Consider the following 19,846-nt stretch of genomic DNA (forward strand, 5'->3'; position numbering starts at 1 on the left):
GGATAGCAACAAAAGAACAAGAGGAATAGCAGGAATTTTAGGTACGCTCTATTCATATTGTTCACAGTTTTGCCGGCCGCTGTAGCCGAGCGGTTTTCTAGTCGCTTCAGTTCGGAACCGCGCTGCTGCTACGGTCGCAGGTTCGAATCCTGCCTCGGGCATGCATGTGTGTGATGTCCTTAGGTTACTTAGGTTTAAGTAGTTCTAAGCCTAAAGAACTGATGACCTCAGATGTTAAGTCCCATAGTGATTAGAGAGAAATAAACCATTTTTTGTTGAAAGTGTCCTTGGGTCAAATTGAAATGATTTAGTATTCTGTGTACAATTTGTCATTGTCCTATTTTGTCTCACTTCTTGATTGATGTCTATTTGCGCTCCGTCATCTGCCAAGACGTAGCTTCGAATTGATTCCATGGTTATAACTGGGTCTCACGTGATCCTGCATTTGAGGAGAATATTCAACGGTCCTGTTTCTTGGTCGGTGTCATCTGCGTGTGCCTATTTCCCGTTATTAGTCGTCCTTTGACAGGCCCAGACTTTCTCCGATGTTGCTGTACCTTCCGACATGCACCTCATGTGTTCCCTCAATACAGGAGCCACTGTCTCCGCCGCCTGATGCGCACGCCTCGTCTTTTTATTTGTTTTTGACGACTCTTCCGACCACTGCTCGGGAGATTCCTCTTAGTAAAATTCTGTGTGTTCAGTAGACGGTGTTATGTGAGTAGTGCCAGTTTCCCGAATGTGCAAGGCTTTTGATTCGGAATTATTTGTTTCGGTATCTTTTTTTTCTGCTGTCGAACTTGTGTTTCCTGTGATGTAATCTGTATTTTTTCTTCCGCCGATGAGCCAGTCAAAGCTGATTTGCCTGGGTCGGTGTAAGTAGGTGTAATAGCGTCAGTTACAATATGAGTCTTCATTGGCGTGAATACGGGGCGCCTGGAAATGCTGTCAGTTGCAGCCTATGGGTCACTAATAGCAGCCTAGGGCGTCGGCTAGAGGTCAAATACCCCGCGGAACGACACTTGCAGATGTAGCCGTGTAACACACGTGCTTACATGTATGTCACACGCACGCCCACGGGAAGCTGAGGACTCTGGTCGTAATTTGTGCGCAGGTGATTCAGAGAAGTACAAATTGCATAAGTTCTCGGCTGATGGTTGTATACGCCACCGCAAGGTATCCGCGCACCTTAATGAACGAGGGGATGTGTTTCAGTAAATCAGTTTCGACCTGACTTACGCCATTGAAAACAGGGAACATATGTGTCAAACGTTTGTAATAACTCGTCCATACGCCACAAATGCGGAATTTACACTCCTGGAAATTGAAATAAGAACACCGTGAATTCATTGTCCCAGGAAGGGGAAACTTTATTGACACATTCCTGGGGTCAGATACATCACATGATCACACTGACAGAACCACAGGCACATAGACACAGGCAACAGAGCATGCACAATGTCGGCACTAGTACAGTGTATATTCACCTTTCGCAGCAATGCAGGCTGCTATTCTCCCATGGAGACGATCGTAGAGATGCTGGATGTAGTCCTGTGGAACGGCTTGCCATGCCATTTCCACCTGGCGCCTCAGCTGGACCAGCGTTCGTGCTGGACGTGCAGACCGCGTGAGACGACGCTTCATCCAGTCCCAAACATGCTCAATGGGGGACAGATCCGGAGATCTTGCTGGCCAGGGTAGTTGACTTACACCTTCTAGAGCACGTTGGGTGGCACGGGATACATGCGGACGTGCATTGTCCTGTTGGAACAGCAAGTTCCCTTGCCGGTCTAGGAATGGTAGAACGATGGGTTCGATGACGGTTTGGATGTACCGTGCACTATTCAGTGTCCCCTCGACGATCACCAGTGGTGTACGGCCAGTGTAGGAGATCGCTCCCCACACCATGATGCCGGGTGTTGGCCCTGTGTGCCTCGGTCGTATGCAGTCCAGATTGTGGCGCTCACCTGCACGGCGCCAAACACGCATACGACCATCATTGGCACCAAGGCAGAAGCGACTCTCATCGCTGAAGACGACACGTCTCCATTCGTCCCTCCATTCACGCCTGTCGCGACACCACTGGAGGCGGGCTGCACGATGTTGGGGCGTGAGCGGAAGACGGCCTAACGGTGTGCGGGACCGTAGCCCAGCTTCATGGAGACGGTTGCGAATGGTCCTCGCCGATACCCCAGGAGCAACAGTGTCCCTAATTTGCTGGGAAGTGGCGGTGCGGTCCCCTACGGCACTGCGTAGGATCCTACGGTCTTGGCGTGCATCCGTGCGTCGCTGCGGTCCGGTCCCAGGTCGACGGGCACGTGCACCTTCCGCCGACCACTGGCGACAACATCGATGTACTGTGGAGACCTCACGCCCCACGTGTTGAGCAATTCGGCGGTACGTCCACCCGGCCTCCCGCATGCCCACTATACGCCCTCGCTCAAAGTCCGTCAACTGCACATACGGTTCACGTCCACGCTGTCGCGGCATGCTACCAGTGTTAAAGACTGCGATGGAGCTCCGTATGCCACGGCAAACTGGCTGACACTGACGGCGGCGGTGCACAAATGCTGCGCAGCTAGCGCCATTCGACGGCCAACACCGCGGTTCCTGGTGTGCCCGCTGTGCCGTGCGTGTGATCATTGCTTGTACAGCCCTCTCGCAGTGTCCGGAGCAAGTATGGTGGGTCTGACACACCGGTGTCAATGTGTTCTTTTTTCCATTTCCAGGAGTGTATGTGTCAAACGTTTGTAATAACTCGTCCATACGCCACAAGTGCGGAATTTATTTCCTCTGCAGGTATCTCGAAAGGAAGTTCGAATAGGCGGCAGCCAGCTTGTCGAAATGTGTGTGAAAACTTACGGGACTTAACTGCTAAGGTCATCAGTCCCTAAGCTTACACACTACTTAACCTAAATTATCCTAAGGACAAACACACACACACCCATGCCCGAGGGAGGACTCGAACCTCAGGCGGGATTAACCGCACAGTCCATAACTGCAGCGCCCCAAACCGCTCGGCTAATCCCGCGCGGCTCCAGCTTGTCGAGCTGACATTCGATAAACACCGGTACTAACGAAAGTGAATCGAGTATGATGACCATAAGAATGTCTCATGGCACAAGGATGAAACCAAATAATACAGTACAGTATGACTTATTAGCCCACAGTTATTTTCGGCCATCAGACGCGGTAAGGCTACGCTAGTTGCTGTAGATGACGTGCCAATGCTGTGAGTGGCACGTTGCGTTGTTGAATCAGATGGATCATGTTCATTTTAGGGCGTGCGACAAATGTTATTGAGTGACTTCATTAAAAGTTTGGCTATTGTATTCACTGTGAAACGTAAACTCGGTCCACAGGCGCTGGCGGGCCCAGTGGTACATACTTGCCGACCGACCGCCGTGTCATCCTCTGGCAGAGGCGTCACAGGATGCGGTAAGGAGGGGCGTAGGTTCATCAAAGCGCTCTCACGACCGTTTTCAGTTTCCGACAGTCGCTACTGCTCACTCAGTAAGCTCCTCAGCTCGCATCAGGAGGCTGAATGCAACCTGTTACAGTCCTCCCGCCTGGGAAAGTCCCTCGCAGTACCGGAAATCGGACCAGCGCTCACCACATGGAAATCAGTTGCGCTGGCCACACGACTACGGATGCAGACTTCCATTCACTGGGGCTGGATGAATACAAACTGGGAGAAAAACATGCCCTCCCTGTAATCCGGATCACTACAGTCGTGAAGCTGACACGAGACAGTCACACCTGGTACTTTTCTGAATCTGTTTACTTACGTCTTACACACTTAGGTGACAAAAATCTTGGGACGCCTCATAATATCGTGTCGGACCTTCTCTTGCTCGGCGTAGTGCAGCAACTCGGCGCGACATTGACTCGACAAGTCGCAAGTCTTTCCAGCCTCTATAGCCGTCCATAATTGGAAAAGTGTTGCCGTCGCAGGGTTTTGTGCACGACTGGCCCCTCGATTATGCCTCCTAAATGTTCGATGAGATTCATGTCGGGCGATTGGGGTGGCCAACTCATTAGCTAGAACTGTACAGAATGTTCTTCAAACCAACCGCGAACAACTGTGCACACGTGACGTGCTGGGCTGTCATCCATAAAAGTTCGATCGAGGTGAAGTCCAGGACTGGCTGCAAATGGTCTCGAAGTAGCCGATCGCAACCATTTCGAGTAAATGATACGTTTACTTCGACTAGAGGACCCCGTCCATTCCACGCGAACACAGCCCACACCATTACGGAGCCACGACCAGGTTGCACTGTGCCCTGCTAACATCTTGTGTCTGTGGCTTTGTCGACTCTGCATCACCTCGAACCCTACCGTAAACTCTTATCAACTGAAATGGGAAATCGCGTGACCAGGCCGGCTCGTTTTTCCAGTCTTCTAGGGTCCAACCGATATTGTTACGATCCCAGGACAGGCGCTGCAGGCGATGTCGACCTGTTTGCAAAGGCACTCGCGTCGGCCGTTTGCTGCCATGGCCTATTAACGCCAACTTTCGCAACAGTCCTAACGTATGTTTTCGTCTTACGTCCCACGCTGATTTCTGCGGTTATTTCACGCAGTGTTGCTTGTCTGTTAGCACTGACAACTCAACGCAAACACTGCTGCTATGGGTCGTTAAATTAAGTCCGTCGGTCACTGCGTTGTCCGCCTGAAGTTTGGTATTCTCAATACACTCTTGGCAGTGTGGATCCGGAATACTAAGTTACCTAAACATTTCCGAAATGTCCCATGCGTCTCTACCTCCAACTACCATTCCGACTTCAAAGCCTGTTAATTCCCGTCATGCTGCCACAATCACATGACTACAAACAACAGCTCCGCCAATTCATTGCCCTTTTATACCTGTTGTATGCGACACTAGCGCCATCTGCTTATGTGCATATCGCTATCCCACGACTTTTGTCACCTCAGTGTATACTGACATTACAGAGGTGTCAAAAATGTATATTTCGCTACTAGATATGCCTTTTTTGTGTACTGATAATCGTTATTAGAACATTTAAAGCACAAATTCCTGTTGCACTACGGACAAAATAATATAGATGATGATTTAAGCGAAATAAGGGATCAGAAATGAAACGAAATTCAAGCAACATGGGGAAGAGAAATTATGACTGCAGTAACACGGACGAAAATATAAAATGGTAAAATGGAAGAAATTGAGTTGAAGTTAACACAAAAAATAATTAAATCACATGCACGAGGATTGAAAAAAGTTTGACTGGAAGAAAAAAATAAGCAAATGATTTTGGTGCTATTACGGTATAATTGAAATGACAGACGATCAGGAATTTTTAAAAAATGCATTTGAACCAATAACTTGAATGAAAAGAATGATCAAAATCATTTAGATAAGGAGTTAGAAATACAAACTACTGCACCTTATGAGATTCATACCTACAACCCTCTGCATGTCAGGTACTGTGCCTCAACAACGTTGTGTGTACTCTTAGCATTGTTAAGGCTGCAAAATATTGCACGAAATTCCGAATTTTATTCGTTGATTACTTGCAAACGAGGGCTCACCGCAATGAATAGCTGCAGGGGGTGATAACCTACATCACCATATACACTACCTGAGCAAAATTATCCATATACCTGGCTGAAAATGACTTGCAAGTTCGTGGCGCCCTCCATCGGTAATGCTGGAATTCAGTATAGTGTTGGCCCATCCTTAGCCTTGATGACAGCTTTCACTCTCGCAGACATACGTTCAATCAGGTGCCGGAAGGTTCTTGGGCAATGACAGCCCATTCTTCACGGAGTGCTGCACTGATGAGAGATATCGATGACTGTTGGTGAGGCCTGGCACGAAGTCGGAGTTCCAAAGCATTCCAAAGCTGTCCTTATTGATTCAGATCAGGACTTTGTGCAGGCCAAACCCATTACAGGGATGTTATTGTCGTGTAACCACTCCGCCACAGGCCGTGCATTATGAACAGGTGCTCGATCGTGTTGAAAGATGCAATCGCCATCCCCGAATCGCTCTTCTACAGTGGGAAGCAAGAAGGTGCTTAAAACTTGAATGTAGGCCTGTGCTGTGATAGTACCACCCAAAACAACAAGGGGTGCAAGCCACCTCCATGAAAAACACGACCACACCATAACACCACCTCCTCCGAATTTTACTGTTTGCACTACACACGCTGGCAAATAATGTTCACCGGGCATTCGCCATACACACACGCTGCCATCGGATCGTCACACTGTGTACCTTGATTCGTCACTCCACACAACGTTTTTCCACTGTTCAGTCGCCCAGTGTTTACGCTCCTTACACAAAGTGAGGCGTCGTTTGGAATTTACCGCACCGATTGTGTGGCTTATGAGTAGCCACTCGACCATGAAATCCACGTTTTTTCACCTCCCGCTTAACTGTCAAGGCACTTGTAGTGGATCCTGATGCAGTTTGGAATTACTCTGTGATGGTAGGGATAGATGTCTGCCTATTAAACATCACGACCTTCTTCAACTGTCGGCGGTCTCTGTCAGTCAAGGACGAGGTCGGCCTGTACGCTTTTGTGCTGTGCGTGTCCCTTCACGTTTCCAATTCACTATCACATCGAAACAGTGGACCTAAGGATGTTTAGGAGTGTGGAAATCTCGCGTACACGGGTATGACACAAGTGACACCCAATCACCTGACCATGTTGGAAGTCCGTGAGTTCCGCGGAGCGCCCCATTCTGCTCTCTCACGATGTCTAATGACTACTGAGGTCGATAATATGGAGTACCTGGCAGTAGGTGGCAGCCCAATGCACCTAATTTGAAAAACGTATGTTTTTGGTGGTGTCCGGATACTTTTGATCACATACACTCCTGGAAATTGAAATAAGAACACCGTGAATTCATTGTCCCAGGAAGGGGAAACTTTATTGACACATTCCTGGGGTCACATACATCACATGATCACACTGACAGAACCACAGGCACATAGACACAGGCAACAGAGCATGCACAATGTCGGCACTAGTACAGTGTATATCCACCTTTCGCAGCAATGCAGGCTGCTATTCTCCCATGGAGACGATCGTAGAGATGCTGGATGTAGTCCTGTGGAACGGCTTGCCATGCCATTTCCACCTGGCGCCTCAGTTGGACCAGCGTTCGTGCCGGACGTGCAGACCGCGTGAGACGACGCTTCATCCAGTCCCAAACATGCTCAATGGGGGACAGATCCGGAGATCCTGCTGGCCAGGGTAGTTGACTTACACCTTCTAGAGCACGTTGGGTGGCACGGGATACATGCGGACGTGCATTGTCCTGTTGGAACAGCAAGTTCCCTTGCCGGTCTAGGAATGGTAGAACGATGGGTTCGATGACGGTTTGGATGTACGTGCACTATTCAGTGTCCCCTCGACGATCACCAGTGGTGTACGGCCAGTGTAGGAGATCGCTCCCCACACCATGATGCCGGGTGTTGGCCCTGTGTGCCTCGGTCGTATGCAGTCCTGATTGTGGCGCTCACCTGCACGGCGCCAAACACGCATACGACCATCATTGGCACCAAGGCAGAAGCGACTCTCATCGCTGAAGACGACACGTCTCCATTCGTCCCTCCATTCACGCCTGTCGCGACACCACTGGAGGCGGGCTGCACGATGTTGGGGCGTGAGCGGAAGACGGCCTAACGGTGTGCGGGACCGTAGCCCAGCTTCATGGAGACGGTTGCGAATGGTCCTCGCCGATACCCCAGGATCAACAGTGTCCCTAATTTGCTGGGAAGTGGCGGTGCGGTCCCCTACGGCACTGCGTAGGATCCTACGGTCTTGGCGTGCATCCGTGCGTCGCTGCGGTCCGGTCGCAGGTCGACGGGCACGTGCATTTTCCGCCGACCACTGGCGACAACATCGATGTACTGTGGAGACCTCACGCCCCACGTGTTGAGCAATTCGGCGGTACGTCCACCCGGCCTCCCGCATGCCCACTATACTCCCTCGCTCAAAGTCCGTCAACTGCACATACGGTTCACGTCCACGCTGTCGCGGCATGCTACCAGTGTTAAAGACTGCGATGGAGCTCCGTATGCCCCGGCAAACTGGCTGACACTGACGGCGGCGGTGCACAAATGCTGCGCAGCTAGCGCCATTCGACGGCCAACACCGCGGTTCCTGGTGTGTCCGCTGTGCCGTGCGTGTGATCATTGCTTGTACAGCCCTCTCGCAGTGTCCGGAGCAAGTATGGTGGGTCTGACACACCGGTGTCAATGTGTTCTTTTTTCCATTTCCAGGAGTGTAGTTTAGAGGGTTTCAAAAATTCGATCCGATCTATTTGGACCTCTCCTTGTCTACTGTTTCCCTTTCACGGTGTCGACTCATAACTACAGTCTAGTTTCTGTACAAGTTTTAATATCTTTTCGCTCCCCATATTTTACCCCCTACCGCCTTCAATATTTCAGAGGGTGTATAAGAGTTAGCTATAACAGTCAACCTTGTGAACACTTTCCTCTAAATCTATAAATAGTGTAATCGTGATTTGTCTTTCTTCAGTATGTCCTCTAAGATAAGACGTAAGGTTGGTGTTGCATCACCTGTTTCCGCGCTTTTCTAAGCAACCCAAGCTGATATTCCCGAAAGCCTGTTCTACCAATTTTAGCATTCTTCAGTAAATAACCGATGTCAATATTTCACTTATTCAACAGATGGTTCGGTAATACTCATACCTGTTGGCAGGTACCGTCTTTAGAATAGTAATTATTACATTCTTTCTGAAGTCGGTGGTATTTCTCCAGTCAGATGCAGCTTGCATACAATGTGGAATAATAATTTTCTCATCGCTGGACCAAGTTTTATTTTATTAGTTCTTTATTGCTAACCTATTCGTATCACATTTTGCAGAAAGTATCCACATGTACCACTGAAAGTAATTGCGAAGGGGTATTGTTGCAGGACACACAGTTCAGAAGAGATAATGTCATAAACACTGAAATGTGCGAAGAAGCACATTGAAAAAGACAGTGGAGGTTCAATTCTTTAAAGAAACAGAATGGGGCGGGCGGGAGGGGGGGGGGGGGTAGTATTAGAACTGTGTGGCATGTAAGAGAGGGCCTGCTGGATGAAATAAATGCGTAAATAAATTAATAATAAATGTCACATATGCCAGTGCCATAGAAAATATTATCATGAAGAAAATTTAGACAAACAACCGGATGAATTTCAGGGATGTTTTCGAAAGGGGATGTCCTCCACGGACCAGACTTTTTCACTTAAAATCTGTACTTCCCCACAGAAGGTCAACTTGCAAACCTGTAATAGTGTCACTTATTGATTTCAAGACAGCATTTGATTCTGTAAACGGAGGAACAAAAGAGGAAATCATTAGAGTGTTTGGTGATAAATCGAAATAAGCAAACAAAATTCATGAAACTTTAACAAAGACGATAGCTCGAATTCGATTAATAGGAGAATTTTGTTATCACATTTACAAACGAAACTGGAGTTAGAAAAGGGGAGGGGTTATCACCTTTACTGTCTAACTGCGTTTTAGGAAAAAAAATAAGGGTCTTTAACTTGGAACTGAAAAACTAAGCCGGCCGGTGTGGCCGAGTGGTTCTAGGTGCTTCAGTCTGGAACCGCACGCCCGCTACGGTCGCAGGTTCGAATCCTGCCTCGGGCATAAATGTGTGTGATGTGCTTAGGTTGGTTAGGTTTAAGTAGTTCTAAGTTCTAGAGGACTGATGACCTCAGATGTTAAGTCCTATAGTGCTCAGGGCCATATATATATACTGAAAAACTACAGATTTGGGGAAGGAAAAAGAAATAGAATCAAAGTAAACTGCGTAGCTTTTAATTACGACTTTGGAATACTTTCACAAAATGTGACGACGAATTGTACTGATTTCCAAATTTGAGCTGAAAAATCAAAGTTCATGACAAATAAAAAAAGCACCGGACTACATACAAAAACGCAGACATGTAAAATAGAGCAAGTTAGTAAATTTAAATTTCTTCGCCAAACTACACTGAAGAAATATTTGCAATACCTGCAAGAGCTATAAAGTGAAAAGAGCATATGGTCCGACAAAACATATTTACAACGATAAAAGCGTATCTAGAAAAACAAAACTAAAACACTATACTATAGAGGTAATACCAGAATATTTATTTGCATGGGGATACTTAACAATGAGCTTGGCTCTCAGCACTATGGGACTTAACTTCTGAGGTCATCAGTCCCCTTGAAATTAGAACTACTTAAACCTAACTAACCTAAGGACATCATACACATCCATTCCCGAGGCAGGATTCGAACCTGCAACAGTAGCGGTCGCGCGGTACCAGACTGTAGCGCCTAGAACCGCACGGCCACTCCTGCCGGCGTAACAATGAGCTATCAGCGGGATATATACTGAGGTGAAAAAAGTCATGGGATAGCGATATGCGCTACGGTCGCAGGTTCGAATCCTGCCTCGGGCATGGATATGTGTGATGTCCTTAGGTTAGTTAGGTTTAAGTAGTTCTAAGTTCTATGGGACTGATAACCTCAGACGTCAAGTCCCATAGTGCTCAGAGCCATTTGATACCGACATGCATATATACAGGTGGGGCTAGCACCGCGTACGTATAAAAGGGCAGTGCACTGGCGGAGTTCTAGTTTGTACTCGGATGACACACGTGAAAAAGTTTCCGACGTGATTATGGCCGCTTGATAGGCATTAACAGACTTTCAATGAGGAATAGTAGTTGGAACTAGACGCATGGGACACATCCATTTCGGAAAATGTTAGGGAAATCGTTATTACCTCTCATCACGGACATTTCTGCCGCCTACAGCCTTCTCTTAAAGACCGACAGCAGCGGCGTATGCGTATAGTTGTCAGTACAAACAGACAAGCAACACTGCGTGAAATAATTGCGCCGACCGAAGTGACCGAGCGGTTCTGGGCGCTACAGTCTGGAACCACGCGACCGCTACGGTCGCAGGTTGGAATCCTGCCTCGGGCGTGGATGTGTGTGACGTCCTTAGGTTAGTTAGGTTTAAGTAGTTCTAAGTTATAGGGGACTTATGACCTCAGCAGTTGAGTCCCATAGTGCTCAGAGCCATTTTTTGAAATAATTACACAAATTATTATGGGCCGTACGACGAACGTATGCGTTATAACAGTGAGGCGACAACATGAATCCAATCGAACATTTATGGGACGTAATCGATATGTCAGTAGGTGACAAAATCCAGCACCGGCAACACTTCCACGATTATGGACGGCTATACAGGCAGCTTGGCTCAATATTTCTACAGAGGACCCCCTACGACTTGCTGAGTTCAGGCCACGTCGAGTTGCTGTACTATGCCGGGCAAAAGGAGATCCGACACGGCATTAGGAGCTATCTCATGCCTTTGTCGCCTCGGTGCAGTAGAGACACATACAAGGAGGATTAGTAGAAAAGTAACGGGTTCTATACCGATATATGAAAATAACTAGAAAGAAACACGAAACAATCGGAATAACGGAAGGAAACTTTTCTAAGAATAAAACACTGAATTTAGAAGACTTTCAAGGCAGGATAAATTAAAAAACGGCATGGACACAAGAAAGGAAAATTCAACGTGGGGAGAAGATGGAGAGGTCTTGGAGAAATAGGAAACAACAACTAAGAAAGAGGAGGGACTGAAGCTGTCGCGCGATACAAAAATAAAAATAATAAAGGATGACTTCTATTGAAAGACGATCCTGTCCCACCACCTTTTGTCACTTGTTGCGTAGAATACCGCATCTTGCGCAGCTTTCAGAACATCATTATTTCTATACTTTCATTTGTATAATCGTTACAATGCTTGCCACTTCTTTTACTATTTTGTCTCTGTTGTTGGTTTCTCTTTATTGTCAATCCTCCATACCCTCTAGTTTTCATTTTACATATCTCCCAAACTTTCGAAGACATTTTTGAAGGAATGTTGGCTTATGCTGAATACCTGGTTCGTCACATTCGAAAGCAAGACGCTACTAAAATCCGTTTTGTTATTTATATCTATCGGATGAAGCTACATTGTTTTGTTTAAGACCATTTTTTTAAGACGAGGAGCATTCCACGAATTATGTAGGTCTGATATCCAAGGTATACCAATACTGCCTTCTTTTCTCAAATCGTTGCTTTTTAAGCCCTCTCTGATTCGTGAGCTAATCTTATAGAAGCCTACATCGCAAAACACTCTTTAAAAATACACTCCTGGAAATTGAAATAAGAACACCGTGAATTCATTGTCCCAGGAAGAGGAAACTTTATTGACACATTCCTGGGGTCAGATACATCACATGATCACACTGACAGAACCACAGGCACATAGACACAGGCAACAGAGCATGCACAATGTCGGCACTAGTACAGTGTATATCCACCTTTCGCAGCAATGCAGGCTGCTATTCTCCCATGGAGACGATCGTAGAGATGTTGGATGTAGACCTGTGGAACAGCTTGCCATGCCGTTTCCACCTGGCGCCTCAGTTGGACCAGCGTTCGTGCTGGACGTGCAGACCGCGTGAGACGACGCTTCATCCAGTCCCAAACATGCTCAATGGGGGACAGATCCGGAGATCTTGCTGGCCAGGGTAGTTGACTTACACCTTCTAGAGCACGTTGGGTGGCACGGGATACATGCGGACGTGCATTGTCCTGTTGGAACAGCAAGTTCCCTTGCCGGTCTAGGAATGGTAGAACGATGGGTTCGATGACGGTTTTGATGTACCGTGCACTATTCAGCGTCCCCTCGACGATCAGCAGTGGTGTACGGCCAGTGTAGGAGATCGCTCCCCACACCATGATGCCGGGTGTTGGCCCTGTGTGCCTCGGTCGTATGCAGTCCTGATTGTGGCGCTCACCTGCACGGCGCCAAACACGCATACGACCATCATTGGCACCAAGGCAGAAGCGACTCTCATCGCTGAAGACGACACGTCTCCATTCGTCCCTCCATTCACGCCTGTCGCGACACCACTGGAGGCGGGCTGCACGATGTTGGGGCGTGAGCGGAAGACGGCCTAACGGTGTGCGGGACCGTAGCCCGCTTCATGGAGACGGTTGCGAATGGTCCTCGCCGATACCCCAGGAGCAACAGTGTCCCTAATTTGCTGGGAAGTGGCGGTGCGGTCCCCTACGGCACTGCGTAGGATCCTACGGTCTTGGCGTGCATCCGTGCGTCGCTGCGGTCCGGTCGCAGGTCGACGGGCACGTGCACCTTCCGCCGACCACTGGCGACAACATCGATGTACTGTGGAGACCTCACGCCCCACGTGTTGAGCAATTCGGCGGTACGTCCACCCGGCCTCCCGCATGCCCACTATACGCCCTCGCTCAAAGTCCGTCAACTGCACATACGGTTCACGTCCACGCTGTCGCGGCATGCTACCAGTGTTAAAGACTGCGATGGAGCTCCGTATGCCACGGCAAACTGGCTGACACTGACGGCGGCGGTGCACAAATGCTGCGCAGCTAGCGCCATTCGACGGCCAACACCGCGGTTCCTGGTGTGTCCGCTGTGCCGTGCGTGTGATCATTGCTTGTACAGCCCTCTCGCAGTGTCCGGAGAAAGTATGGTGGGTCTGACACACCGGTGTCAATGTGTTCTTTTTTCCATTTCCAGGAGTGTACGTGCCGCTTTAAAAGAAATCTACCACCAAATTTTAGTCTTTAGGTTTCATTCAAGATGTAGAGTTACGTTGTTTTTTGAGTTCTATTTCGAAATATTTAAATCTAAAAACGAGAAAGTCTTTCACTAAAATACATCAAAATCGGGGCTCAATTCTAGTAAGAAGTTTATTTCTTTACTCTCGATAGAACTGTATGAATTTCATATTAAATGGATGTATAGCAGTGTGCTTCCCCGCTATCGGAATATCACATTTACATACTCCTCGAGCCACTGTACGGTTCGTGGCGGAGGGTACCCCGTAACACTCCTAGCCATTTCGTTTCCTGTTCAACTTGCAAACAAATTGAGGGGAAACGACTACCTGTACGCCTCCGTATGAACCTTAACTTCTCATATCAGTTTCTTAGCAACGTACGTTGGCAGCAGTAGAATAGTTCTCAGTTCAGCTTCAAGTGCCGCTTCTCTCAATTTCCTCAATAGAGTTCCTCTAAAGGAACGTTGACTTTCCTCCAGGGTTTATATTTGGATTCCTGATGTATCTCCGTAATAGTTAGGCGTTCATCAAATCTACCAATAACAAATGTAGCAGCACTCCTCTTGCAACGTAGTAACACAACCGAAACAACCGGCTGTATCTTCCAATCTTAAGTTGCTTACTTTTCGAAGACAGAGTCCTCACTGACGCTCGCAAAGTTTTCGATATGTCTCATCATGATTGGGGAAAGACGTAAAATAAAAAGAGTTGAGACACGAAAGGTCATCGATCTACAGAAGCACGATATACATGTATGAATCCCAGTTGTACATTTGGGTTGCATGCTTCCTGTTGCAGGGGAGATGATCATCGCCAACGACAAGTACAACATGACGGAGATCAACAGCTCCTTGTACAGCGTCCAGATGAAGCTGGTCATCCGCAAGATCAAGAAGTCCGACCTCGGTGGCTACAAGTGCATCTCCAAGAACTCCATTGGCGACGCAGAGGGCAACATCCGACTCTACGGTAAGCAAAACCAACCTACAGGGTGACAGTTATTGAACTATATGAAAAAAAACGTAAATTAGTCTCAAACTACGGCATGCGCACACTTTATTCAACATAAAAACATCACTACAGATATCAGGATTTAGGTTATCACATGTTCGATATGCCTGCCATCATTGGCGATGATGTGGCTCAGACGAATAGCGAAATTCTGCATGACCCGCTGAAGTGTCGGAACAGTGCTGATTGGCTGTTTTCAGCTCAGAAATGTTTTTGGGGTTATTTCTGTACACCTTGTCTTTAATATAGCCCCACAAGAAGGGGTCGCATGTGTTCAGATCCGGACAGTACGGCCAGTGGCCTCTGGCTACCCCAGAGCCAGAATGCGGTCCACACAGTGCTCCTCCAGGACATCAAACACTCTCCTGCTTCGATGGCATCGAGCTCCGTCATGCGTGAACCACATCTTGTAGAAATCAGGGTCACTTTGGATAATTGGGATGAAATCATCTTCCAAAACCTTTACTTACCGTTCGGTAGTCACCCTGCCCCCAAGGAATATCGCACCGATTATTCCGTGACTGGACACTACACAGTCAGACGTTGAGGCTGAAGAGTTTTTTCGATCGCGAAATGCGGATTCTCAGTCGCGCAAATGCACAAAGTTTGCATACTGACGAACCTTCAAAATGAAAGTGCGCTTCGCCGCTAAACCAAACCATAATGCGCATACTAATTTCCACTGTGCCCCGCAGCCAACCGTGCAGCTCGTGCTTCCTAACTCAAACCGTTCAGAAGTTATGACGATATTATTTCATATAGGCCAATTACTGTCACCCTGTACGTAAGACGTCGAGAGTTAGGCCAAAACCAGCCTGTTCATTGCTGCATGTAAATTACACAATGATGAGCCAAAACATTATGACCACTGCCCTCCACGAGGTTCACTGCCTGCTGGTGGTTTTGCTGGCACGTGACGCAGTAAGCAAAGAATATAAACGGAAGAGAGACGATTGGGCAGTCATTATAGCGAGGATAGGGTAGTTCAAATGGTTCAAATGGCTCTGAGCACTATGGGACTTAACATCAGAAGTCATCAGTTCCCTAGAACTTAGAACTACTTAAACCTAACTAACCTAAGGACATCACACACATCCATGCCCAAGGCAGGATTCGAACCTGCGACCGTAGAGGTCGCGCGGTTCCAGACTGTAGCGCCTAGAACCGCTCCGCCACCCCGGCCGGCCACAAATACTGCACCTCCACCTTACCATTATAGGGAATTCACTAACAGTCCACAGTGTCCGCTACATGACAGCCGTCTCCCCATGCGGCTACGGCGTAATTCTAAAACACAGTTAAAAAAGGAGTTTAACAAATCGGTGCAATAATAGCCCTGTCTATCCCTGTAGGGGGAGCCAGTCCTGACAAAACTCTACCATCTGGTGAGCAAGATGTATGAAACAGGCGAAATACCCTCAGACTTCAAGAACAATATAATAATTCCAATCCCAAAGAAAGCAGGTGTTGACAGATGTGAGAATTACCGAACAATCAGTTTAATAGGCCACAGCTGCAAAATACCAACACGAATTCTTTACAGACGAATGGAAAAACTAGTAGAAGCCGACCTCGGGGAAGATCAGTTTGGATTCCGTAGAAATACTGGAACACGTGAGGCAATACTGACCTTACGACTTATCTTAGAAGAAAGATTAAGGAAAGGCAAACCTACGTTTCTAGCATTTGTAGACTTAGAGAAAGCTTTTGACAATGTTGACTGGAATACTCTCTTTCAAATTCTAAAGGTGGCAAGGGTAAAATATAGGGAGCGAAAGGCTATTTACAATTTGTACAGAAACCAGATGGCAGTTATAAGAGTCGAGGGACATGAAAGGGAAGCAGTGGTTGGGAAGGGAGTAAGACAGGGTTGTAGCCTCTCCCCGATGTTATTCAATCTGTATATTGAGCAAGCAGTAAAGGAAACAAAAGAAAAATTTGGAGTAGGTATTAAAATCCATGGAGAAGAAATAAGAACTTTGAGGTTCGCCGATGACACTGTAATTCTGTTAGAGACAACAAAGGACTTGGAAGAGCAGTTGAACGGAATGGACAGTGTCTTGAAGGGAGGATATAAGATGAACATCAACAAAAGCAAAACGAGGATAATGGAATGTAGTCGAATTAAGTCGGGTGATGTTGAGGGTATTAGATTAGGAAATGAGACACTTAAAGTAGTAAAGGAGTTTTGCTATTTGGGGAGCAAAATAACTGTTGATGGTCGAAGTAGAGAGGATATAAAATGTAGACTGGCAATGGCAAGGAAATCGTTTCTGAAGAAGAGAAATTTGTTAACATCGAGTATAGATTTAAATGTCAGGAAGTCATTTCTGAAAGTATTTGTATGGAGTGTAGCCATGTATGGAAGTGAAACATGGACGGTAAATAGTTTGGACAAGAAGAGAATAGAAGCTTTCGAAATGTGGTGCTACAGAAGAATGCTGAAGATTAGATGGGTAGATCACATAACTAATGAGGAGGTACTGAATAGGATTGGGGAGAAGAGGAGTTTGTGGCACAACTTGACCAGAAGAAGGGATCGGTTGGTAGGACATGTTCTGAGGCATCAAGGGATCGCCAATTTAGTATTGGAGGGCAGCGTGTTGGGTAAAAATCGTAGGGGGAGACCAATAGATGAATACACTAAGCAGATTCAGAAGGATGTAGGTTGTAGTAGGTACTGGGAGATGAAGAAGCTTGCACAGGATAGAGTAGCATGGAGAGCTGCATCAAACCAGTCTCAGGACTGAAGGCCACAACAACAACAACAACATCCCTGTAGGACTCTCATTAGTTGGACCCATTCACAGCTGGAAAAAACAACACCACAAGGAATTGAACAATACTAAAACCAGTCACTTTGCAGAAATAGGGACGAATTACAAGTAATCATGGACACACAGAATCCAGAAGCGGTCGAAAGATCCAGTACACGTCGTCCGCTGAGACCGGTGACCGACTAACCAACGGTCGTTCCTGATGAAATCAGAGGCAAGAGGAAAGGTTGAAGATGAATCGCCAACTGATACCAAGAGCTCAGTTCGTCGTCCGGCAACACAACGACGCCAACGCACCCCGCGATGGTACAAATTTATGTAGCAAGTAGCTCAGCAGATGATGAAGAGATTTTTAATTATGAAGGGAAATTGGTATTCGATCGCAGACCACGTGAAAGGAATGAAAGATGAAGCCACCTGTTAGCATTTTACACAGAATTATTAAGTCATCGCTAAAACTTGGTTTGGGAATCATGAAAGAACGTTAGGATCTAAGGTGGCAACGCAGTACTGAGCAAATAAGGGAAAGCCGAAAAGTGGAATGGATATATAGGGCGCCTGTTTAAGGGAAACAAACTAGAGGACAGAAAGAGAAGAGGAAGTCGGTGAAGATGAAAAGGGGGATGTGACTCTGTGAGGACTAGTTGTTGAAAGATCTAAGAGAAAACAAGGTGCGTTGGAGTAGGTGATATTCCTTCGGAATTACTGATATCCTTGCGAGAGCCACCCATGATGAAATTTTTTCAATTGGCGTGGAAGATATACTAGACAGGCGAAATACCCTTAGATTTTAGCAAGAATGTGATAATTCCGATACTAAGAAATGCAGGTGCTAATACTACGATCGGTAGTCAGTGACGATTAATCTATATCCTCAGTTCTACCAGGCGTCCTCCTCTTACATTCATTTACCCACTTCCTAGTCTCCTACTATTTTTTCCTTCGCTGTCTTTTACTACTGCCGAATTCCAGCTACCACTGACTATTAAATTTTTGTCTGCCTTCAGTGTCTTAGATAATGTCCTTTCTCTCGTCATACATCTTTCAGTTTCTTCATCATCAGCAGATCATACCAACTTATACGATTGTAGTGGGTGTTGACGACGTGTATATCTTGCCAATGATAGTGCTCTCACTATGCTATTAACACTAATTTACCCACATTCCTGTTTCCTCATTCGTTATTCTTCCTGCATTACTTTAGTTTGATTTTGTGTTAATAAACCCAGACTAACTTGACCAGAAATCTTGGTCCTTCTGCTATCACATTTCACTAATTCCCACTATATCTTCAACGCTGCGGTTGATAGTAGAAGGAAGACAAGAAAAATCAAGGATTGTTGACCTCGAAAAAGGGTTCGACAATGTCAAATGATGCAAGATATTCGAAATTCTGAGGAAAACAGGCGTACGTTATAGGGCAGAGACGGGTAATATGCAACATGTGCAAAAGTCAAGAGGGAACAGAAAGAGTGGAAGACCAAGAACGAAGTGCCCACATTAAAAAAGGTGTAAGGAGGGGATGTAGTCTTTCGCCTCTCCTGTGTAATCTATTCATCGAAGAAGCAATGGCGGAAATAAAAGGAAGGTTCAAGAGTGGGATTAAAATTCAAGATGGAAGGACATCAGTGATAATTTACTGATGCCATTGCTAACCTCAGTGAAAATGAAGAAGAATTACAGGACCTATTGAATGGAATTAACAGTCCAGTGAATATAGAATATGGACTGAGAGTAAATCGAAGAAAGGTGAAAGTAATGAGAAGTAGCAGTAATGAGAATAGCGAAAAACGCAACATCAAAATTGGTTAACACGAAGTAGATGAAATTAAGGAATTCTGGTACCTAGGCGGCAAAATAACCCATTATGGACGGAGCAAGGAGGATATAAAAAGCACTCTAACTCAGGCAAAAAGGACTTTTCTGAATAAGAGAAGTCTGCTAGTATCAAATATAGATCTTAATTTGAGGAACAAATTTAGGAGAATATACGTTTGGAGAATAGCATTATATTGTAGCGAAACATGGACTGTGGGAAAACTGGACCGGAAGAAAGTCGAAGCATTTGAGATGTTGTGCTAGAGAAGAATGTTGCAAATTAGGTGGACCAATAAGGTAAGGAATGAGAAGATTCTCCGTAGGAACGGCGGGACAAGGAAAAAAATTAAATGATCGTGTGGCATTTATGGCTGGGGGGCCCCATTCAGGGAAGTTCGCCCGTCGGGTGCATTTCTTATTTCAGGTGACGTCAAATTCGGCGATTTCCGCGTCGGTGATGATTAGAGGACAACACAACACCCAGCCCACAAGCGGAGAAAATCTCTAACCCGGCCGGGAGTCGAACCTGTGATGGCGCATGGTAGGTAAACACGTTACCACTCAGCTAAGCAGGTCGAGGGCGAGCAAAGGAATA

The 19,846-nt window shown here is 46.6% G+C and overlaps 1 protein-coding gene across 1 annotated transcript in view; it reads left to right on the plus strand.

The window, feature by feature from the left end:
• Positions 1-19,846, plus strand: part of LOC126263567 (lachesin) — a 576,851-nt gene that overhangs the window by 511,788 nt on the left and 45,217 nt on the right. The window contains exon 6 of the mRNA XM_049960659.1: positions 14,444-14,614. Coding sequence (XP_049816616.1) covers positions 14,444-14,614 — 171 coding nt within the window. The remainder of the gene's footprint in view (positions 1-14,443; positions 14,615-19,846) is intronic.

The sequence above is a fragment of the Schistocerca nitens genome, chromosome 6, assembly GCF_023898315.1.
Source record: "Schistocerca nitens isolate TAMUIC-IGC-003100 chromosome 6, iqSchNite1.1, whole genome shotgun sequence".
Lineage (NCBI taxonomy): Eukaryota > Metazoa > Arthropoda > Insecta > Orthoptera > Acrididae > Schistocerca > Schistocerca nitens.